The sequence below is a fragment of the Aotus nancymaae genome, unplaced genomic scaffold, assembly GCF_030222135.1.
Source record: "Aotus nancymaae isolate 86718 unplaced genomic scaffold, 86718_ANA_hifiasm-v0.15.2.pri h1tg000040l, whole genome shotgun sequence".
Classification (NCBI taxonomy): Eukaryota; Metazoa; Chordata; class Mammalia; order Primates; family Aotidae; genus Aotus; species Aotus nancymaae.
The window spans coordinates 126,066,561-126,089,801 of record NW_026988454.1 but is presented as its reverse complement, the minus strand read 5'-3'; the positions used below and the strand labels follow the sequence as shown (position 1 = coordinate 126,089,801).

The following is a 23,241-nucleotide window of genomic DNA, read 5'->3' as shown; positions in this document are numbered from 1 at the left end:
ACCAGTGTTTTAATAGAAATCTCATACAGGACCCCAAAAATGTGGTCTGGCAGTGGACTTCCAGGCAGAGTGACAAGAAGTTGGGGAAAGCTATTTGGGGTTGGGTGAAAGTGTTCCTTTAGCCATTGATATGAAGGTGTCTGTCATGCAGCATCTCCTGGACAAGGGTCAGGACGCCTGGGTCCAGCTCTGCCATCACCCAGCTCTGGGCTCTCTGGAGCCAGCGACTTCCTTCCGCAGTGTCTTGCTTTCCTCATGTGCAAGACAGCAGGCCGACTCCTGGGGTTTTCCCGGGTTCCAAATTCTAGGTTTCCCCATTTGTTGGATTCAGGGATGAGTTGGAGAAACCAGCGGAGACCCCCTTGGCCCCTGGCCACTGGGTGACGCCAACCGCCCCCTCTTCTCTGCTTCCTCCGCAGATGAGTACCTCAGAGTCCTCAACGTGGGTGTGGCCGAGGTGAAGAAATCCTTCCTGGGGCCCTTGTCCCCGTCCTGCAAGATGGTGCAGATGATGAGGCAGTTTCTGTACAGGGTCCTGCCTGAGGACTCCTACAAGGTCACCACGGGGAAGCTCCATGTGAGCCTCACCCGCTTCACGGACGGGGAGAGTGTGGTGGTTTCAGAGTTCACATCCAAGGAGGAGCTCATCGAGGCAAGGGGGCTGGGCCTGGAGGGAGGGCTGAGAGGGGGCGTGGGAGGGCTGCTCCTGCTCTCTCTCCACAGCCCAGCCTGCTGCCTTACCCTTCTGCCTCACTTCCCTAGTCCTTCCTTCCTTCATGCCCCCCGTGTGTCTCTGTGTGAGGTGCAGGATTAGATGAGATGGACACAGAAGCCCAGGACGAACCAGGCTTGACTGCCACCCTCAATGCTTCAGCCTTCACATCTCTCCTGCCCGGCCCTCTGCACTAAGCCTGGAACTTCCCAGAGGCCCAGGTGTGACGTGCAGAGGACCGGGGTTCCTTCAAAGCCTCCCAGGCTGCGCTGCCGTGCATTCCCCCTGAATTACTCCCAGTTTGTGGGAATGGTCAGGGGAGAGGGCCCCCATGTCCCCTTTCTGCCCCCTCTCTTCCTGTGGTTCTTGTTAAGGGATTGAAAATCCCTTATCACTTAGATATCACCAAATCAGTTCTCACTTAGAAAAGTGCACACTAATCCTGAGTGCACTGCTCTAAACTCATTAATATGAATTTTAGTTATGAATAATGATTGCTGGAGAGGGCTGCAGATAAGTCCCATTGTCTTCCAGGACAAAGGGGTTAAGCAGCGTGGCCTGCATCCCATATTTCCACTCTCCTTCCATCCCCCACATACAGGGCCTTCCCCACCCCATCCTCATCCCATACTTGCCTGGCAGTGATCCTGGGGATGAGAGATGAATAGGTGGCGGGCATGGACACCTCCTCCACCCCTCACGGCCCGCTGGGTTTTTCAGCAGCCAGCTCTTCCAGATCTGCCTCCTCACGCCCACCCCCGTTCTGACTTCATCTCCCATAGCTGCAGTGTTCTCTCCCTGGCCCTCTCCCCAACCTTCCACTCCTACCATGCCAACCCTAGCAAACCACACACAAGCCAGGCCTCTGGGCCTTCGCACCTGCTGCTCTCTCTGCCTGGGATCCCCTCTCCCTCCCACCCTACTTCACCCGTGGCTGAAACCCAGTCCCTCCTGCCAGGGAACCTCCCTTCATCCCCACCCCCGACGCCTGCACCCCTCCTGTGGAGTCACGGTGCCCATGCTCATCTCCACCAAGCCCCTGTCACCCCACTGCTCTGTCACCCACTTGCTCACTCCCCTTCACAGGGTACTCCCAAGCGTGGACCTCTCAGCCTCCTTTGCTTCCAGGGCCTGGCCCAGGACTGATACATATTAATGGTAGTTGAATCCTACTGGATTTATGAAAGTTCAGCATCAGAAGGGACCCTGAAGCTAATGAGCCCCCCTCCCACTTTAAAGCTGGGACGTCAGGGCCAGATGAACCAAGTAGCTTACCAAGGACCTAACTAGTGAGGGCCAGGCCAGGAATTGAACTTGAAGCTCCGCTTCCCAGGGGGCCACCTTCACCTAGGGTTTAAGGAGGTCCAGGCTAGCGGTGGGTGGGCTAGCGGCTGACAGGTGAGCTGTGTCCACTGCAACCCCGCCCCGGCATCTCAGCCCTGTTCTCTCCACGCAGGCCCTGTACTGCAGCTGCTTCGTCCCCGTGTACTGCGGCCTCATTCCCCCGACTTACCGTGGTGTGGTGAGTGCTCCGGCGTGTTGAGGGGTGAGCCGGGATCCAGGGGACCTCGGGTCCCTGTGACTCATACCTGGAGGAACCCAGGGTTGGTCTCAGAATGCAGTGGGAGGACCTAGAGTTGGAAAGTTTCTCGTGTTTTTACTCAGAATTCCCAATGTAGATGGCTTTCTGGGACTTTAAGATGAACTTCTCCAGCTGGAGTGGGCTCCTCTCTGGACCCACGTACCCATTGCCGAGTCCAGCAAATCAAGGCTCCATAGGCTTGGCAGGTTTTTCCAGACTTGACAGAGCAGAGGAGATGCACCCTAAAGCGCTGGGACCTGGAGCCTCAAATGATGAGGACCTTTTCGGAGGCCCTCTAGGACAGGGCCTTACAGACTTTACTGTGCCCATGAGTCACTTGGGGTCTCGTCAAACAATGCAAGTTCTGATCCAGGTGGTCTGCAGCCGGGCCAGGGGCACTGCGGCCCTAACCATCCTCAGGTGCTGCTCATTCTGCTGGTGGGCGGGCCACACTCTGAGTGGTGATGCTCTAGCTCATGCGTCCTCTTCATTTTATATGCAGAGAAAGTCAGGGCCAGAGACTAGGTTTCAGGTAGTAGATGGAGCCTGGATTGCACAGCAGCCAGCCCTGAGAGTTAGAGCCTCAGTATTTGTCATCCTTCATTTATAGGTGAGAAAACAGAAGCCCCCGAAGGGAAGGGGCTCGTGGGTGAACACGTGGTGGGTGGGTCTGCGGCAGAGGAGCACGTCTCCTGCTTTAGCCAGAGTATGGGTCCCCTGCGCACAGAGCCCTGGGAACCCCAGTCTCAGCACCACTAAGGTAGTGGAGGCAGGATCATTGCAGAGAAAGAGCACTGGGCTGGGAGTCCAGAAGCCAGTACAGACTCACCAAGTGACCAGGGGCACGCCATGCACCCACAAGGACCTCTGTCTCCAGGCTTATCCTGAAGGGTCTTCTGGCCCTTCCTCGATGGGCCCTTGAAGCTGGTGCCATGTCCCATGGGCCGTTTCCATGTACTCCGAGTGGGGCTGAGAACTCTGGCCCCAGGTGAGCATTTCTGACTCTGCCCCCCACAGAGGTATATCGATGGGGGCTTCACGGGCATGCAGCCCTGTGCCTTCTGGACCGACTCCATCACCATCTCCACCTTCAGCGGGCAGCAGGACATCTGTCCCCGGGACTGCCCCGCCATCTTCCACGACTTCCGAATGTTCAACTGCTCCTTCCAGTTCTCCCTGGAGAACATCGCCAGGATGACCCACGCGTTGTTCCCCCCGGACCTGGTGGTGAGAGGCAGGGGGGTCTGGGGAGTAGGGGAAGGTACCTGCTAGGACTAGGAGTGGGATCAGAGAGCCACTGGGGCCCACTCAAATTCCATCTGTGTCTCCTCCCCTCAAATGATCCCTTAAACTTCCTCCTAGACCTGCATCCTGGCCTTGCTGCTAACTGGCTACGTGACCTTGAGCAAGTCCCTTAAGCTCTTGCGGCCTCAGTATTCTCCCCTGTAAAGCAAGATGATGTCGGAAGTGCTGATAAAAATGTTAACTGAACTCTTCCACTCACAGTTCATGTACCAAAGCAAGGGTCGGCAAACTGCAGCCCACGGGCCAAATCCAGCCTCTGGCTTGTTCTTTACAGCTTGTGAGCTAAGAAAGCGTTTTCCATTTTTAGGGAGTTATGGGGGGGAAAAAAAGAAGAAGAAGGAGAAAAAGAACATCAGGCAGAGACTGCATGTGGCCAGCAAAGCCCAAAATAAGTATTTACTATCAGCCCTTTACAGAAAAGGCTTTGCGGGCAAGATCTCATGTAATCCTCTAGCATCCTCTGTGATCAAGAGTACTACTGCCCCCATTTTATAGGTGAAGAAATTGAGGCTGTGAGAGGTGACAGCCACACAGCCAATAAGGAGCAGCACAGAGACCTGAACCCAGACTCCAAACTCTGCTCTTCATATGCCCCAATGCACCTCCTCTGGTTCTGCCATGAGCACCCACCACTTTCCCGCCCGGGGAAGGCTGAGGATCTGCCACAAATGGCGTCACTCATGAACGCAGCATCACTGGGATGCGTGATCAGGAATTGCTCCCCAATTCTTCTTAGCAGATAGTGAGGGATGGGGCACTGGATGTGTGCGTTTTGAAAAGCCCATCAAATAAAGTTCAAGAGCAATGGGAGTAGCTGCGCTGGGTCAGGGGGACTGTGGTTCCCTTCATCGCTGCAGCCTTAGTCATTCTCCTGATGCTCCTGCCCCCAGATCCTGCACGATTATTACTATCGAGGGTACGAGGATGCAGTTTTGTACCTGAGGAGGCTGAGTAAGTACCCGCGGGGCCCCAGGCAAGGGCAGTGTTGGAGGGTAAGGAAAGTTCAAACAGTAGAAGGGCTGAAGGGAGGGGCATTCCCCCCAAATTTGTGACCTGGAGACACCCTTCACCTGGGAGAGCTGGAAATGGGGGTGGGGACCTATCCAGAATTCAGATCTTCCTGGAGAATTCCATTTTCATGTCATTTCATTCTCTTCCACTTGATTCTCTTTCCAGTAAAATCACCTCATTAATGTAGAACTGGACATGACCAGTTTATATTTGCGTAAGACTTTGAGTGACCTATCAATCAGCAAATCACAGAGAAGAGCCCTTGCCCTCTGTAGGTTTGGAATGCTGGTCCCTCTGCCTATATATTCTCTGTGTATTATCAGGGTAGAGGAAACAATTCCAATGACATGTATTTTATGTGCTAACTCCATGGCAAATGTCTTTGTTAAGAAAAATGAACAGAACTGGGTGTGGTAGCTCATGCCTGTAATCCCAGCACTTTAGGAGGCCAAGGCAGGAAGATCGCTTGAAACCAGGAATTTGAGACCAGCCTGGGTGACTGAGACTCCCATCTCTACAAGAAATTAAATAATTAGGGCCGGGCACGGTGGCTCACGCCTGTAATCCCAGCACTTTGGGAGGCCGAGGTGGGCGAATCACAAGGTCAGGAGTCTGAGATCAGCATGGCCAATATGGCAAAACCCGCCTCTACTGAAAATACAAAAAAATCAGCCAGGTGTAGTGGCGTGCGCTTTTAATCCCAGCTACTCAGGAGGCTGAGGCAGGAGAATCACTTGAACCTGGGGGGCAGAGTTTGCAGTGAGCCGAGATTGCACCACTGCACTCCAGCCTGGGCAACAGAGCGAGATTCTGTCTCAAAAACAAATAAACAAACAATTAGCTGGGCATGGCGGCACGTGTCAATAGCCCCAGCTACTTGAGATCAAGGCTGCAGTGAGCCATGACTGCAACACTGTACTCCACTCTGGGCGACAGACTGAGACCTTGTCTCTAAAAAAAGAAATCAACACAAGCTCTGCGATATTTAGAATCAATTATTTTCAGTAAAAGGGATCACTAGATCAAAGGGTTTACCTAAGGTTCCATCGGAAGATTTTTCCTCGTTGCCACGTGTCTTTATGACTGTCTTTTTTGTCAGTTTTATAATATTCCATCATAGCTATACAGAAAATTTTGCTTGATCATTCCTTTGAGTCTCCAAATGTTGGTGATTATGAGTAATTCTGTGGTAAACTTTTTGTGTATGTACCTTTAAAACTACTCTGTCGGTGAGATTAAGGGGTTGGATGAGATTGTCTTCCTAGGAGGTGTTCACTTATTTTTTCCCTTCTTCAAAATTCCTTCCTGCTTCCCAAGCTCCCCTTATCCTGTCTCTGTTTTCTCCTGGGTGTTTCTCCCAACAAGGGTGGGTGGAGAGACTGGACAGACAGGAGAGCAGGATGCAGAAAACCTGGGCTCTGGAGGCAAGTAGCCCTAGGCCCCCCTGGCTCCCCACAAGCTGTATGACCCTCAGGATCATCACTTGCCCTCTCTAAGGCTTTCCTAATCTATTAAAAAAACAGGGAGGTTAGATCCTAGCTCCAGAAACCTACTAACTCTGTGATCTTGAGCAGGTAACTAATCTCCTGGGGCCTCAGTTTCCTCATCTGTAAAAGGGGCCTAATCATGGAATCTTATGGTTTTATTTTGAAGATTAAAGATCAAGCCCTTAGCACAATGCTCAAATAAATGGTGGCTCTCATGAGAACGTCAAAACGCTGTGTCCTAGCCAGGGTCAGTCCAGCCTACTGCTGGGTGAAACTTGATGGTGGCACTTCAGGAATCCGCCCCCAAAACTGAGGCACGATATGGGTGGGGGCAGTTTTTTCAATGGCCCTGGAATCACTCCAAGTAGGAACAGAAACAACTCCTAAGGGAGAAATTGTCTCCTGCCGACTACCAGCTATTTTTGCTTCCTCTTCCAATTTGCCAGTGTATGGCACGGCTTTCTCAGCTCAGATTTCACCTCCACTACCTCAGTCCTCTTGGATTCAGTGGGACTGGATTTTTCTCCCTGCATCAGATGTGAACAGGAACCACTGACATACAGTGAGAAATTGCAGTTGATCTCCAGAGCCACGCTCTTCTCCCCACCTGCCATCTGGGAACGGAAAATGGGATTCCGCCCAGCCCCTGCCAGACTGCTTTCTGGGTGGGGGGTCACCTCCAGCAGGAAGCTCCACCCCAAAAGGTGTCACCCTCCACTCCTCGGCTCGCATTCTCACAGCCTCTTTCTCCTCCCTCCCAAGGGCTCACATCACTTAATTATTCCTGCTGTCAGGCAAGCCACTCTCTCCACACTCAGCCCATCCTGGCAGCAGCCTTCTGCCGAAGGGAAGGGCAGTGCACGCTGGCGTGCTTGAAAATCCACATTCCCCACACAGATGTGTGAACGTGGGCGCTGAGTGAGGTTGGAGCTCGGAGGATGCCATGTCTAAAATATTCATCCGGCATCCAGGCATGCCTGGCCAAACCTCTCTTCCGCCCTCCTCCCTGACTCTCTTCTACCCTCTCACAGTTTGATAAGTCTCTCTCTCACACACACACGCATGCACACCTGTGAAACCATCACCACAATCAAGATAGTGAATAATCCGCCTTCCCCAAAGTTTCCTCATGCCCTTTCATGATCCCTCCCACCTTCCCTCACCCCCTGCTATTCCCAAGCAACCCTGATCTGCGTTCTGCCATTATAGTTTAATTTACTATTTGTGAACTCCCTTTTTAACATCTGAATTCTTTCACTCTGAATAATTATTCCGAGATGCATCCATGTTGTTGCACATATAGTTTGTTCCTTTTTACGTTCCATGCCACTGTCTTTTTTTTTTTGAGACGGAGTTTTCGCTCTCGTTACCCAGGCTGGAGTGCAATGGCGCGATCTCGGCTCACCGCAACCTCCGCCTCCTGGGTTCAGGCAATTCTCCTGCCTCAGCCTCCTGAGTAGCTGGGACTACAGGCACGCGCCACCATGCCCAGCTAATTTTTTGTATTTTTAGTAGAGACGGGGTTTCACCGTGTTGACCAGGATGGTCTCGATCTCTTGACCTTGTGATCCACCCACCTCGGCCTCCCAAAGTGCTGGGACATGCCACTGTCTTGATGGACCACAGCTCATTTACCAAAAGAGTTGAATATACCGCTGTATGCATATACCACAGCTCATTTACCCATTCACCTGTTGGTTATGTCCAGATTTGGGCTATTATGAATAAAGCTGCTATGAACACTCATGCCTGAGTCTGGTGTGGACATATGCCTTCATTTCTCTTGGGTAAATACCTAGGAATGGAATGACTGGATTGCACGGTGCATGCATGTTTAACATACACAAATATTTTAATTGTGGTAAAAAAAACACATAACAAATGTTAAGCACACAGTTCAGTAGTCTTAACTATGTTTGTATTGCTGTGCGACAGATCTCTAGAACTTTTTCATCTTGCAAAACTGAACCTCTAGATGCGTTGATCATCAACTCCCCCTTTTCTCCTCCTCCAGCCCCCAGCCACCACCATTCCACTTTCTGTGTCGATGATTTTGACTGCTCTAGGTACCTCATGCAAATGGAATCATGCAGTATTTGTCTTTTTGTGACCGGCTTATGTCACTTAACATAATGGCCTCAAGATTAATCCATGTTGTAGCAGGTGACAGGGTTTTCTTCCTTTTTAAAGCTGAATATGTTCCACATTTTCTTTATCCATCCATCTGACAAAGGACATAGCTTCCGGCTGTTGTGGATAATGCTGCAGTGCCCGTGGGTGTATGCGTGTCTCTTCCAGATCCTATTTCAATTGTTTTGGATAGATAACCAGAATATGTGTTTGACTTTTCAATAAACTGCCAAATCATTTTCCAAAGCAGTGGTACCACGTTACATTCCCACCAGCAATGGATGAACATTTCAGTTCCTCCAAAACTTTTGGTCTTTTTAATTAATGCTCAGAATTTTTAATTTTAGCCCTTCTAACAGGTGCATGTCGGTAACTTACCATGGTTTTAATCTGCATTCCCCTCATGACTAGTGACACTGAGCATCTCTTCATCTGCCTATTATGGATCTTCTCTGGCGAAGCATTCATTCCACTCATTTGCACATTTCTCACCTAGACTTTTAATAAGCTTTGTTTTTTTAGAGTTCATTTTGGATTTGTAGATAACTTGTGAAAACAGCACAAGGTGTTTGTCTCACATTTGTTAGATGTTGCAGAATGGTATATATATATAACATGGTACACAATCCGGTACATTTGTTATAACTCATGAGCCACTCTTGATATATTATTAACTCAGAGCCATTGCTTATTCAGATTTTCTTAGTTTTTACCTAATTCCTTTTTCTGTTCAGGACCCCGCACCCAGGGATCACATTACATTTAGTCGTCACGTCTCCTCAGGTTCCTCTTGCCTATAACAGTTTCTCAGACTCTTCTTATTCTTGATGACCTTGACAGAGTTGACTATTGGTCAGGTATTTTGTAGAACGTCCCTCCGTTGGGGTTTGTCTGATGCTTTTCTTGTGATTGGGCTGGGGTTGTGAGTTTTGGGGAGGAGACGACAGAGGTCAGGTGCCATTCTGATCATGTTACCTCAGGGGCACGTGCTGCCAACATGACGTATCCCTGCTGATGTTGACCGTGACCGCCTGGCTGAGGTAGCATCTGTCAGGTTTCTCCATTGTAAAGTACTGTCCCTCTATCCCTACTGTAGTTTTGGGAAGAAAGTCACTGCGCACAGCTCATACTTAAGGAGTGAAAAGTTCCACTCCACTTCCTAAAGGGCCAGGTGTGTCTACATAAATTGTTTAGAATTCTTCTGCAGAGGAGCTTTCTCTCTGTTCCCTGATTTACTTACTTATGTAATCATGTGTTTATAGCAGTACGGACTCTCAGATGGTTATGTTATACTTTGTGTTATTATTCACTGGCACTTGACTTTGTTCCTCCAATTGTTCCAGCTTTGGCCATTGGGAGCCCTTTCAATTGGTTCTTTTACACATTTTAAAAATTGAATTGTTTGTTTTCTTATTTAAGTGCTGTTATATGGTCGAGATAAACACTCCCCCCAACCCTTTTTGAGACAGGGTCTCACTCTGTCACCCAAGCTGGAGCGTAGTGGTGCGATCATGGCTCACTGAGGCTTCAGCTTCCCAGTCTCAGGCAACCCTCTTGCCCTTCTCAATGAGTCTTACAGTCACAGTGACCTTCTCAGAACCTTACCTCCCCTGCTTAAAAGTCATGCTACAATCATACTTGCCATGAAAACCAAGGATCCTAGCTGCTGCCTGCAGCCCTGATGTGGTCTGGCCCCTGCCGCCTTCTCAGCCCCTCCCCAGTACAGTCCCCCCCACCCCACACTGACCTTTCAGGCCTCCAACACCTGGTGTGTCCTCAAACTTGTGGCCTTTGTGAGTGCTGTTCCCTCTGCTGAAGCAGCCTCACCACCCGCCCTGACCATCCTGTACCACATGCCCTTCAGATCTCTGCTCACGGTCACTCCCTCAGATGAGCTGCCTCTCTCACAGCACCACACACCTCTCCTTCCACACTTGCCTCAGTCAAAACTCTAGATAATTTGGGTGGGTAACGCCTGTTCCCCTACACTACACCGTAAGTGCCAGGAACCATCAGTTTGTTTTCACTCACTGTACATTCAAGTAAGTACAGAAAGACCTTGGAAAAGCACTGATCCTGTTTAGGAAAATAACTCGAGAAACCATTTTTGCAAAGGTTATGCTCCTGCCAGGGCTGAGTAGCACCCCATGCTGTTGTTTCTCCTAGATGCTGTTTATCTTAATTCTCCCTCCAAGAGAGTGATTTTCCCCCGGGTGGAAGCGTACTACCGGATAGAACTCGCCCTTGGCAACGAGTGCTCTGAACACAGTCGACCAAGCCTTCAAGCACGGCGGGCCAGTCTGGAGGGAGGCACACAACCTCACACAGAGTGGGCTCCCAAAGGGGAGGGAAGGGGTGACCATGGTCCGCCTGAGTCCTCACCTGTGCAGACACCTGAATCCACATGTGAACCACCTGTTTCACCACTTGAGCAGCCACCTGCACAGCCACTGGCCTCTTCAACACCACTTTCTCCAACTAGCACGCCACCTGTATCACTCCCAGCTGTGCACAAGCCACCCAGCTCCATACCCAGCTCATCACTGCCCACCACACCACCTGGGCGGTCACCTGCGTCACCTCAGCAGCAGGTACAACCATCTGGATCACCACCCAGATCCTCTCACTCTCAAGCATCCACTTCACCCAGGCCATCGCTGGGGACTTCAGCCGTGGGAGCACCTCAAACACCACCCCAAGGTTCTCTTTCAGCCTCTGCTGCTCAGCCACCTCTGGAGGAACTAGGCCCAGGACAGCCCCAAGGTATGGACCCTTCTGGCTTCTTACAGCTTTCTCATGCCTGGAACCCCTGGACAAGTGAGCAGGACACCAGGGCTGATAACTGCTGCTTTAGGGGTGCATGGGTGAAGTTTGCAGTGAGCTTCAGCGGCTCTGTCCATTATGAGGACAGGCTGCCACAAGGGGGCAGTATAATGGACATTTGTTCATTCCCTTGGTGCAGTGTTTCTCAAACTGTGGTGATTATAACCGAAATTATAATCTCAGTTTCTGCCGCAGACGGACTAAATCACCGACTTTGGAGGTGGGACCCAGCTGTCTTTTTTTTTTTTTTTTTTTTTTTTAGACGGAGTCTTGCTCTGTCACGAGGCTGGAGTGCAGTGGCTCAATCTTGGCTCACTGCAACCTCCGCCTCCTGTGTTCAAGCGATTCTTCTGCCTCAGCCTCCCAAGTACCTGTGACCACAGGCCCATGCCACCATGCCCGGCTAATTTTTTTTGTATGGATTTTTTTTTTTAGTAGAGACAGAGTTTCACCATGTTGGCCAGGATGGTCTCAGTCTCTTGACCTCGTGATCCGCCTGCCTCGGCCTCCCAAAGTGCTGGGATTACAGGCTGAGCCACCGCGCCCGGCCCCCAGCTGTCTTTTTTACAAACTCTCCAGGTGATTTTTTTGCCTGCTCACATTTGGGACCACTATGCCAGTAGCTTTTGACTGTGAAAGCCGCTGTGCTGGGTGGTGCTACTCAGAGTGGTCTGCAGACCAATCCAGCCCTCAAGTGTGTGTTACTAGCCCACCATGGAGTGAGTGCAGAAATTAAGAGTAATCATTTAGAAACATTTATAGCACTAAGGTTGATTGCCACGACATTGATTGCTTGTCCATTTTTTAACTAATTCATTTGCATTGTATTTCACAAAAGTACTAGTTTGTTATAGACTGTAAAGAAATTTTTTTAAAAAACTGGTTCCTCACTACAGATGGTTTCAGAAGCACCACTATAGGGGCTGCAAAGATAAACTGTTCAGCAGAGGAGATAACAAAGATACTAACCTCAAAAATACAATCAGGGGCTGGGTGTGGTGGCTCATGCCTGTAAACTCATCACTTTGGGAGGCCAAGGCAGGTGGATCACATGAGATCAGGAGTTCAAGGCCAGCCTGACCAACATGGTGAAACCCCCGTCTCTACTGAATATAAAAAATTAGCCGGCCATGGTGGTGCATGCCTGTAATCCCAGCTACTTGGGAGGCTGAGGCAGGAGAATTGCTTGAACCCAGGAGGTAGAGGTTGCAGGGAGCTGAGATTGCACCATTGCATTCCAGCCTGGACAACAAGAGTGAAACTCGGTTTCAAAAAAAAAATCGAAAGTATTACAGTGTTGGAGGGTATTCGTAGAGAATAAGACTACTTCTCTCTGGGAGAGTATGAAAAGCTTCTTGGAGGTGACAGGTGAGTTTAAATGGGCAGGATTTTGACCATCGTGGTTTATGGAATTGGATTGGATGGAGTAGAAAGAGCACTTCAGAGTTTATTTAAGACACTCAGGTGCAGTGCAGGAATGTCCAGGGTACTTTCAAGGTACTTTAGGAAGGAGAGGACGTGTGTATGGCCACCATGGATGGTCTGGATGGGGACAGAGGGAGAGAGACCAAATGAGGGACTGAAGCCAGATTGTAGAGGGCTCATGGTCCTCAGGCAAACTTCCATAGTCATCATAGTAAACGTCACAGGTCAGCAATGTGTCCTCCTTGGGAATCAGCCCCAAGTTGGCGGAGATGCCCTTTCTTTGGAACAGGTTTACTCTGACTCTTTTAATGAAACAAAAACAAAAGACCATTAAGAAAATTGGGTGTTGGTTCATGCCTTTGAGCCCAACATTTTGGGAGGCCAAGGCAGGCAAATCACTTTCAGTCAGGAGTTCAAGACCAGCCTGGCCAACATGGTGAAACTCTATCTCTACTAAAAATACAGAAATTCAGCCAGGCATGGTGGCAGGCACCTGCAGTCCCAGCTACTCAAGAGGCTGAAGCAGGAGGATCATTTGAACCTGGGTGGCAGGGGTTGCAGTGAGCAGAGATCGTGCCACTGCACCCCAGCCTGGGTGACAGAGCAAGACTCCGTCTCAAAAAAAAAAAAAGAGTCAGAAAATTGGGCACAGTGTTTTAACTGCTCTCTTACTTCCTGTTAAATGCAAAACATTTGTTTTACATTGATCACACCTGTGCATGAAGGCAGCCATCTTCAGGTACCTGAGCAATCCTGGGCCCCAAGGTGGCATTCCTCACTCATATAGGGGATGGAGAGAGGGCATGCATAGTCTAGTGATTCTCCACTAGGAGTGATTTTGTCTCCAGGAGACATTTAGCAATGTCTGCAGACATTTTAGTTGTCACCTAGTGGTTAGAGGCTGGGGACATTGAAAAATATCCTGTAATACACAGAACAGTCTCTGTGCAAAGCGCTATCTGATCCTTAGTGTCAATAGCAGGTACTGAGATGAAGAAACCATATAGGCACAGCTGAGCCTCAGTGGTGACATACTAGGCCATCTAAGCGAGACCCCCTAAAGCAACCTTGTCTAACCCGCAGCCAGGGATTGCAAGAGCCATGTGCGGCCCAGGACGGCTCTGAGTGCAGTCCAACACAAATGCATAAACTTTCTTTAAACATTATGAATTTTTTTTCTCTCATCAGCTATCACTACTGTTAGTGTATTTTATGTGTGGCCTAAGACAATCTTCTTCCAGTGTGGCCCAGGGAAGCCAAAAGATTGGACACCCCCGCCCTAGAGTTGAGTGGTATCAGTCATTTAACGATGGCCATTGGTGTTATTGGGGAACAGGAAAATTGTTAAAAGCCCTAGGAAAATCCAAAAACAAATGGACAAGCCTCATTGTGAATAGATTTGGGAGAGCTAGGGGCATACAACAGGTCGCTAACAAAATAACTACATATACTTTATATTACTTTTATTTATATGTAATACATAGTTACATGTTAACCTTCAAATACTGTGTACCCCCATACTCATTAAAAGCATGCAAGGTGCTTGCTTCAGAACAATGGCCATGAAACTATTCATACTCTGTTCTAAGAAAAAAGCAAAAAGCATTACATGAAGCATGTGATGGAAAGTCCAGGCTCCTCCAGGGGATTTTCCGGAAAACCTTCCCTAACACGCTGCTTTCTGTGAGGGAGCTACTGTTTCTTTACTTTTCCTTCTTTTTTTTTTCTGAGACAGGATCTCACTCCCAGCTCACTGCACTCTCAAACTTCGGGGCTCAGGTGATTCTCCCACCTTAGCCTCCCGAGTAGCTGAGATTACAGGAATGCACCATCACACCGGGCTAATTTTTGTAGTTTTAGTAGAGACGGGGTTTCACCATGTTGGCCAGGCTGGTCTCGAACTCCAGGCCTCAAGTGATCCGCTCACATTGACCTCCCAAAGCGCTGAGATGAAAGGTGTGAACCACCACACCCAGCCCTGGAAGCTGTTTCTAATGTTCCACCAAGGGTCCGAGTCAGCGCCTCCACGGACGCTGTGGGCCTGCATCTCAGCCAAGTCTCACAGCATGACTCTGGTTGTAAAGATGAGAATTTGAGGATAAGAGAGTTTTTTGCTGTTTTTAATCATGTTGATTTACTTACTATTGCTCTTTCAAAAATGACTAATATCCCCCCTCCCCATCTCCCTCCTGTTTCCTCTGTTTTTACTTTTAGCTGTAGCTCCTCTTGACTCTTCAAATCCAAAAAGCACCGCGCTTCTGGTTCATGTGAAGGAAACCATCAGCAAGCCTTACGTAATGTAAGTTTCTCCTTCATGGAGCACGTTCTTTCCTTCGAGCGGGAGAAGAGAGCCGGCTGAGCAATATCTTCCACCACTTTACCTGCCCCAGGAACCCTGGGATCCTTTTCTGGTGTGTGGGATTGTGTGATTACAGGTCCACCCCTTTACATCTCACAAAGCCACCTTCTCTTGTTCAGTTAGGCAATGTGTGGGGAAGGAGCCCAACCACGTTGATGATATTCTCTTCTCCTGCACGCTGGGGATGCTCCTTCTCTGCGTGCAGTGAGAGAATGTGCCTCCCCTGCCCTCATATTTTACTCTCTGGTGATGCAACAGTTCAAGAGGGCCTGCAGGCATCCTACCTCCCAACCATCGGTAGCTCCTGCATGAAATGAATTGAGGGTCTCTATCAAAGGCCTCCCTTACTCCGAATTATTTTCTATTAGAATGATAATGACCTGAGAGTCCTAGGTTGTAGACCGTCCCCAGAAAATCTTTTCATTGTGCACATCAAGTGTCTGGGTTGTGTAACCTACGCTCCATTATATCTTTGCAATAACTGTGAGAGGACCTGGGCATCTGCATTTTTTAAAACTTCCCTGAGGACCACATTACCCAGGCTCCCTTGCAAGCTGAATGCTGTTTGTGCTGACGGTGGGGAAGGCACCACAGAAGATCAGAGCGGGGGTCAAGAGTATTTCTCCCCACACCTCCAGCCCCCGTCTCATCCCTCCCTGCCTTGGGACCACTCTGGCAGTGATGGGTTTCTCCGTGACCACAGCTGCAGGTATTGAGAGAGCAGGGCCCAAGGCATTCTCTTTCATGTTTGCACTCTCTCTCACATCAAGTGTATTGAAATTTACCTGCTTCCCACATTAAGTATAATTTTAACTGTAAAACTTTTTGAAAGAGTTTGTATAAATTTAACAATTTTGAGCTTAGGCATAAGTTATGCATTTTTTTCACATAATTTAAACTTTTTTGCATTTACATATAACTGTATAAAAGTCTGAGTTTCAGTTGACTCATGGGCATGATGTCACTTAGATAAATATTCATTGACTATATTTTTTTAAAAAGTTTGCTGGGAAATCCTTCAGCCAGGGTTGAGAACCACAGCCTGGGTGTGTCCACCTGCAAAGCCGAGCAGGCCCCGATATTGGAGGGCCCAGGCCAGGCCCCATCATGAACCATCTACTTAATCTCTTTGCCTAGGGAGAGCCCTGCTGAAGACTCAAACTGGGTGAATAAGGTCTTCAAGAAGAACAAGCAAAAGACAAGTGGCACCAGAAAAGGCTTCCCAAGACATCCGCGATCCAAAAAACCAAGCGGCAAAGTGCAGTGAGCATGACTAATGTTCCTTAAATCCCACGGAGAGGAGCATCTTTGGGAACCGTGTTCAGGGAGATTCCGAGGCATAGAGAGGAGGGAGGGGAGTAGGGAGTGCGGGGGGAGATTGGGCTTTGAAACAGACACATCCGACATAAAATCCTGCTCTGCCACAACTCCACTCAGGGATCATGGTTGGAGTACTTGCTCTCCCTGAGCCTCCTTTTCCTGTAAAATGGGGATGATACCACTTCATAAGGCTGTGAGTGTTTAATGTGATCAACGATGTAAGTTGCTGCACAGAGTGCAGAATGCATAATAGCTCACAATAAGTAGGTATTATGTTTACATGATTCCCAGAGGTTAACTGGCTACCTCCCAGCTTCTGAAGAGTTGTTACTTAACAACAAAACTAGACAGGCTGGGCGCGGTGGTGCACGCCTGTAATCCTAGCACTTTGGGAGGCCGAGGCAGGTGGATCACCTGAGGTCAGGAGTTTGAGACCAGCCTGGCTAACACGGTGAAACCCTATCTCTACTAAAAATACAAAAATTAGCTGGGCATGATGGTATGCACCTGTAATCTCAGCTACTTGGGAGGCTGAGGCAGGAGAATTGCTTGAACTCGGGTGGCGGAGGTTGCGGTGTGCCGAGATTGTGCCATTGCACTCCAACCTGGGCAACAGGAGTGAAACTCCATCTTGAAAAAAACAAAACAAAACAAAACTAGACAAGAGAGTGCCTACGTGCCACTCAACTGTTGCCAGCATACAGTTCAGGGCCCTTGTCAATGTTGGCCTGCTTTTTAGAGCTTTTTGACTATATTATGTTGTCTTTGATTTAGTCAGTCAACACTTATTGAGGACCTACTAAGTACCAAATGCTCTCCTGGACTTTGGCAAAAGAAAAAATGCATTAAACTCTATCCCCAAGTTTCAACAGTTTACTCCTAGTCTCACTTTAGACAAAGGTAAGAATAACACCTAGGAATTTGATGAACTTTGAGCCCCACCTAAAGAAAGTTTTAATTTTTTTACTGAGTCATCATATTTTAATTAAAGCCTCATGCATATATATAAACACACTCACAAATTCAAAATGACAGCCTCAAATTCAAACCCAAGCCGAGTATTATTTACAGTTATTTCATTGGGTTATTAAAGTATTCTCTGAATTGGCCAGGTGTGGTGGCATGTGCCTGTAGTTCCAGCTATTTGGGAGGCTGAAGCAGGAGGATCGCTTGAACCCAGGAGTTGGAGTCTGGGCAACATGGTATTCTCTCAATGGGACAGATCCACACTAGTATTTCATTTACTTCAAGTCTTTGTTGTTCAGAAAAAGCTCTAATCATTCTGAACAACATCTTCCTGGTTCGTTTTGTCCCAAGTGGGATCCCTGGATGGGCACAGGGATTTATCAGACAGACAAGGGTCAGAGGCTCACCCGGTGACTAAAGGCACACCTAGAAGTCTAAGCAATGCACTTGGTGGGTGGTGGGAAGCAGGATGGTAGGAGAGTCTCAGAGCTGCTGCAGGAAGTGGAACAAACCACATGTTTTTTCTGTATGAGGTGGGTAAAGGAGGGTGCAGGACGGTAGCTAGAGGTCCCTGGGTTCATGGGATCAACAGTCCCACCCTGGGATTCTTCTCATTCATTCTTGATCTCCAGCCCCAACACTTCCCTGACCTTTGAGTGACCTTATCTCTGTCCCTAGGAGCTCATGGTCAAGTTCAGCTGCGGGAAGCTAGGCAGGTCTGCGGTGGGTGTGGGGAGCCTCCCTGGGGCTAGGAGCACTATCAAAAGCCAAGCCCAGCCTCCAGTTCCTTGATTCCAGGGCCAGCTCTCTTCCCACTGCGGCAGAGCAGCGGGAACTATGCGGTTCAGTAAGAGCCACTTTGGTTGACAAACCTTCTGGGAATGAAGGTGCTTTACAAAGAAGCAGGCTGTGATAAAAAACAAACAAGACAACATTCATAAACTGTGGGAAGCACTGTTGTCATTGGGTCACACCTCCTGCACCAGGCAGGTGGTTGTCTGCTGCGTTCCTTTACAGAACAGATGATGAGCCTGCCTGGAGGCGGCAGTTTACCAATTGATGATCCTAAGCAATTCCAAAGGCTGGGGCAGGGGGTAGAAAAGAGAAGCTCAGTGTTAGGGATAGAGAAGGGGGAGTGATTCAGGAAGAAGAGAAATCTGCTCATTTCCTCCCAAACTGCAACCACTGTCACATCCATGGGCTAGTCCTGTACAAACTTCTGGTCCCCAGCTGATGTCCCCGCTGACAAGCAGAGAGAGATGCTAGAACAAAAGCCAAGGGCAGATGTCCCATGCATGAATCAGTGTTGTTTTTTAATCAGAGGTTGAAATTCATACTCTGATGCAGACTGCATTAGTCAGTTATTGCTGCTATGATAACGTTGCATAACAAACAACCCCCCAAATCTCAGTGGATTACAATGACATTTATGTTTCTCTTTCATGGGCCTGTGTGTTGGCTGGGATAGCTCTGCTTAGGCTGCAGGCTGGGTCAAGTCTGCTCCAGGCCTTTCATTCTAGGACCAGCAGTGATGTCAGCCTTGCTCTTCCTCTGGAGCATGGCTGGGTGTACGCATCAGCCTCGCTTTCCTCTGCTAGCCTTGGCTCTCCTCCAGTAAGAGAGTAAGAGTTCAGTGGTATCTGACTCTGGATTGTGTCACTGCCCTCAAAGTGAAGAGACAGAGTGAGAAATTGAGAGACTGCCTACAGGCTACAAATGGAGGAGGACCCCATCCTGCCCCCAAATCCTCCTAATTGCTGCCAAGTCTGTGACACCAAGTTTCCACCATAAGAGATCCTTTTCTTTGAGTTTCTATGGAATTTTCCCCATTCCAATAGAATGTAATAATAATAGCTCCAACTTACATGGTACTTAGGTGCCCAGCACCACAGCACAAAGAGGTTAAGTAACATGCCCAAAGTTACATGGTTGTAGGTGGCAGAGCCAGGATCCCAATCCAGGTTTTCTGTCACCAGTGTCTTGATGTTCCAACTTAGTGATACGGCCTACGAGGGTGGTGGGAGCACTGGAGTGGGAGTGAGAAGTCACAGGGGTTAGCACTGGTTTCTCCATTCTGGCAAGTCACTTTACTTAGTGGGAGTTTCAGTTTCTCTTTATAACATCAACTCTGCCTTCAACCCATGGTTATTTGGGACTTAAATGAGAAGCTGAATGTGGAAGCATCCTGTGGAATTCTAGGTAACAAAGACATGTCAGGCCTGTGTGGGACATTTGGGAGGGTCCGGGGGCAGTGTGTAGGACTGGGGCACCAAAAGAAAGGAGCAGAGAGAACGTATCTGAACGCATGGTTCCTCCTAAAAGCTTGTTAGGAATGCAGATTCTTGGGCCCACGCTACACCTACTGAATCAGAAACAGGGGCTGAGGCCCAGCAGTGTGTATCTTACATAATGCACCAGACGACTGATGCACGCCGGAGTTTGAGAACCACTGGATTACTATAGAATAGAAGCACAGAGGAGAGGCAGCTAATTCACTCTGTTAGCTTGGGGATCTCAAGGAAGGCTCCCCGGTGGAAGTGAGGAAGATGAGCAGAAGTTAGTCAGACTGAGAATGGGGGATATGGGAGGGTATTCCAGGAACATGGGATGGCCCAGAACAAGGAAATCGTCTATGCAAGCAGTTAACTGTGGTTGCAAGGGAGGTAGAGGAGAGGCCTGGAAGTGAACTTGGTGATGTGGCAGAAGGTAGGTCAAGCCGCCTTGGACGACCGGCCAATGAGGTTGGACTTCCTGTGTGGTGCTGGGGAGTCATTGCAGGGTCTAGGCAACAGAATGATAGATTTGAAAATTATGGAGATTTAAAAAGTATCCAAGAATGTACAAGTCCACATCCCAGCATTTCTCTGGTCTCCGCAAGTGTCTTCCTCCAATTTCCTAGAGAGGGCAAGTAACTTGCCCAAAGTCACACAGCAGGTGGAGGCAGGGCTTGGAAGTGAGGTCTTCTGATTCTCCCGTTTTCTCCCTTCTTTTCACCTGTGCTTCCTCGGCTTCTCCCATCCAGGTCTGCTCCCTGCCCACTCAACTTCCCTCTGCTTTCCACTTCTGAGACAGTTTGGGTCACCTACAGACCTCATCCCAGCCGGATCCAGGAATGCAGCTGCCCTGAGGTACGGAATTCCTTAGAATGACCTTGGAAGGCAGACACTGCCTGTCCTGTTCTGAGATGCTGTGGCGACCCCTGGATCTCATTGATCCAGCTCCTTTTCTTCTCCCGACTTTCCCTTCCGGGTCACAGTCAAGGTCAACACTAGCCAGGCAGCACCTTGAGTACTAAGAAAATAGCACCACTTCCTGGAGAACCTGACTACTAGCTGCTGGAAAATTGTCGTAATATACTGATTTTGTTAGAACAAGACACTTGACTGCCAACTGCTAGAAAACTACAAAGAACATACAAAGACATGCATAAGTCTATGAATTGCCTACCCCCTTTATATGGCACTATACCCTTATGTAATGCAAAATCTGCACAACTGTAGTCAGCCATCTAGAGACAACTCCAGCCCTATCCCCTTCCTAAAAAACCAAGTATCAGTTGAACTTTCATAAATGGGATGATGTTTCAAACATCCTTTTATCACCTCCCACTGGAGATTACATTTGCAAGCAGCAAAGGACCCTCGTGTAATAAAATGAACCCCCTCACTGGCTTTTGGTGTAACTTGAGAGTTCCAATTTCCATGCATTGGCTATAAAAGGCCTGGCTACTTGTTCAGGGCTGCCCAAGGCATATGAACCTGTAAGGGAGATCCTCGGAATTAAGGTTAGCAAAGTCCTAGATGGGGAACTCAGAAATGACAAATCTGTCCTTTTCCTAGGAAGCTGTGAGCCTAGAGAGAGAACCGGGGACGGCCCGGGAGAGAACCTGAGGACCCCGAGGCCAAGTCTGCTCCCCACTGCTGTCAGGCACACTCCCCTGACCAGAGGACCAGAGGCTACACCTACTGCCAGTCCTCATGGCGCCCAGGATCTGTTTCCCTTCCAGGGTGAGCATCTCAGTCTCCCTGCGATCCTTCCAACCCTTCCACTTCCCTCCTCTGGACAGACTGATGGACACCAGCACTGACCGGCGCTCACGGACCTTCCTCCCAACCTTGGCCTGAACTCGCTTCTTTGAGATGGGCCAGATCGTTTCTAGTCTCCCCAGGATCCCGTCCAAGTGCACAGCTCTTGGGGGCCCAGCAGGACTGAGCCCACGACACACTCCCTCACTCCCGCAGTGGCAGGAGCCCATGTTCCATGGGGAGGACAACTTCAGCCTCAATTTTTTCCAACCTGTCCAGAAAATAATTCACCCCCCACTGCTCCCCAGAGAGCAGACAACCTCCAGTCCTGGCCAGGCCCAGCAAGGAAGCCCCAGCTGCCCACAGGCCTCAGGTGCATTTGCTTACCAAATCCTGAAATGCAAAACCCAGAGTGAATGCGTGGAGGACAATGCTAACCGGTCTTAGGAGCCTGAGGAGGCCATATGCAAATATAAGCCTGGTGGGGTTGGGGATTCAGGCGGTTAGGGCACAGAGGCTGCGAGGGATCCCACTTAACAGAGCCATGTCAGGGAACAAAATGTACCTTTGTGAGGCCTGAGAAGGGTCAAAGTCCCAGGGGTCTTGCATCCTCTGACTACTCTGGTTGATCTGTGGCCAGACCAGTCAAAGGAAGCAGCTGCAGGTATGAGTTGAGGGGAGACTGACCGGAGAGGCCCGCCTGGCCACAGGCCTTTCTTCCAGGAGCAGCCTCCATGTTTGCAGAAGCCTGACGCCTGGGAACCAGAGAGAGGGGGTGTCCTTTCCTGCACAGCCCGGGAATGCTTATTCCGTGGGACCCAAGGAAAATGTGAACTTCATAATAATTATTGTTTTAATTCAAAGTCTGTATTTAGAGCCCAGAGGCTCTTAATGTCAGTTATATTAAAGTATTAATGCAACCATTTGCATATTTCCCTTCTCTTGGGCTAATTATTTTTCTTGTTTGAAGGTAATTAAAATAATTGTTCTTACATTAGTTTCAGAGTTGCCAGATAAAATAGAGGACATTTTGTTAAATTTGAATTTCAGATAAACAATGAATAATTATTTAGTGGAACTATGTCCTCAATATTGCAATTATTTATAATTTATCTGAAATTCAAGTTTAACTGGGTCTCCTGTATTTTTATGTGTTAGATCTGGCACCTGAATTAGCTTCTTTCTCCTTTTTCTTTTTTTTTTTTCCAGTCAACACGAATGGATTATTTGTTACATGCCAACCACTGTTTTCTTTGAAACTGGGAGGCCTCACTTGTGCCCAGGGCAATGCCAGGATGCTCTCTCTTCTTCCAAACAAGCACCTCTGACTGATACCCACAGCACAACCCCCACTGTAACCCAGCCAACACCTCCAGCTCAACCAGTTCTCAGCTGACCCCATTATCTTTGACTCACCCACTTAGGCGTCTGACTTCTCAGAGGGAGGGAATTAGGTTAATTGTGTCATGATGTCACTTGCCTACCTTTTTACAGCCGTGCAAAGCAGCAGGAACTCCCATACACCTCAGTGCTCTCGTAAAAACCATCTGTGTTGCTCTACATACTTGCCAGCACTTGGGGGAAAAAAACCCGAAAACATCTCTGGTGGGAGTTGAGGGTCCCCACTCATCCACAGCACCCTAACATGGTGCCCTGCATTCATATTGGCTCAAAAGCTCCATAACCAGTGGGGTCCATGAGCATCCTGAGGGCAGGGGTTGTGTCTTTTGCATTTGTTTATACCACACAGTTAGCATCAGAGCTGGAACATAGTAAGTGCTCAATAAACATTAGTTGAATAAATGAACTAATGGATTAGATCATAACTGGAGGCAAGGACACTGAAATAGGAGTTCTCAGAGCCTGGTCCGGGCCGGGTTCTGTCTGTATCTGGCTGTGTGACCGTGAACAAGGCACTTCCCCACTGAGAACCTCTGTTTCCTCATCTGTTAGAGGAGGATAATAATGCTGCCTCCTCCTGGTCTCCTTGGAGCATTAAGGTGAGACTCCATTAAGGGGCTGAGGAACAGACACTCATGTGTCACCTGAGAGAGGAGAAAGGATGTCATCAATGTCTCCCTGGAGACCACGTTTTA

General features: G+C 48.9%; 1 protein-coding gene across 2 annotated transcripts in view; it reads left to right on the top strand.

Annotated features, from left to right (window-relative positions):
* Positions 1 to 22,076, top strand: part of PNPLA1 (patatin like phospholipase domain containing 1) — a 43,066-nt gene extending 20,990 nt beyond the window's left edge. Inside the window, exons 2-10 of one of the 2 annotated variants that reach the window (XM_021665595.2) lie at positions 420 to 652; positions 2,169 to 2,234; positions 3,312 to 3,521; positions 4,490 to 4,550; positions 10,394 to 10,990; positions 14,690 to 14,774; positions 15,972 to 16,097; positions 20,143 to 20,248; positions 20,964 to 22,076. In XM_021665595.2, coding sequence (XP_021521270.2) covers positions 420 to 652; positions 2,169 to 2,234; positions 3,312 to 3,521; positions 4,490 to 4,550; positions 10,394 to 10,990; positions 14,690 to 14,774; positions 15,972 to 16,097; positions 20,143 to 20,248; positions 20,964 to 20,969 — 1,490 coding nt within the window. In that variant the 3' untranslated portion in view covers positions 20,970 to 22,076. Of the gene's footprint in view, positions 1 to 419; positions 653 to 2,168; positions 2,235 to 3,311; positions 3,522 to 4,489; positions 4,551 to 10,393; positions 10,991 to 14,689; positions 14,775 to 15,971; positions 16,098 to 20,142; positions 20,249 to 20,959 lie in introns of both variants that reach the window. The other variant, XM_021665594.2, reaches the window with a different exon arrangement.
* The last annotated feature ends 1,165 nt before the right edge of the window (positions 22,077 to 23,241 follow it).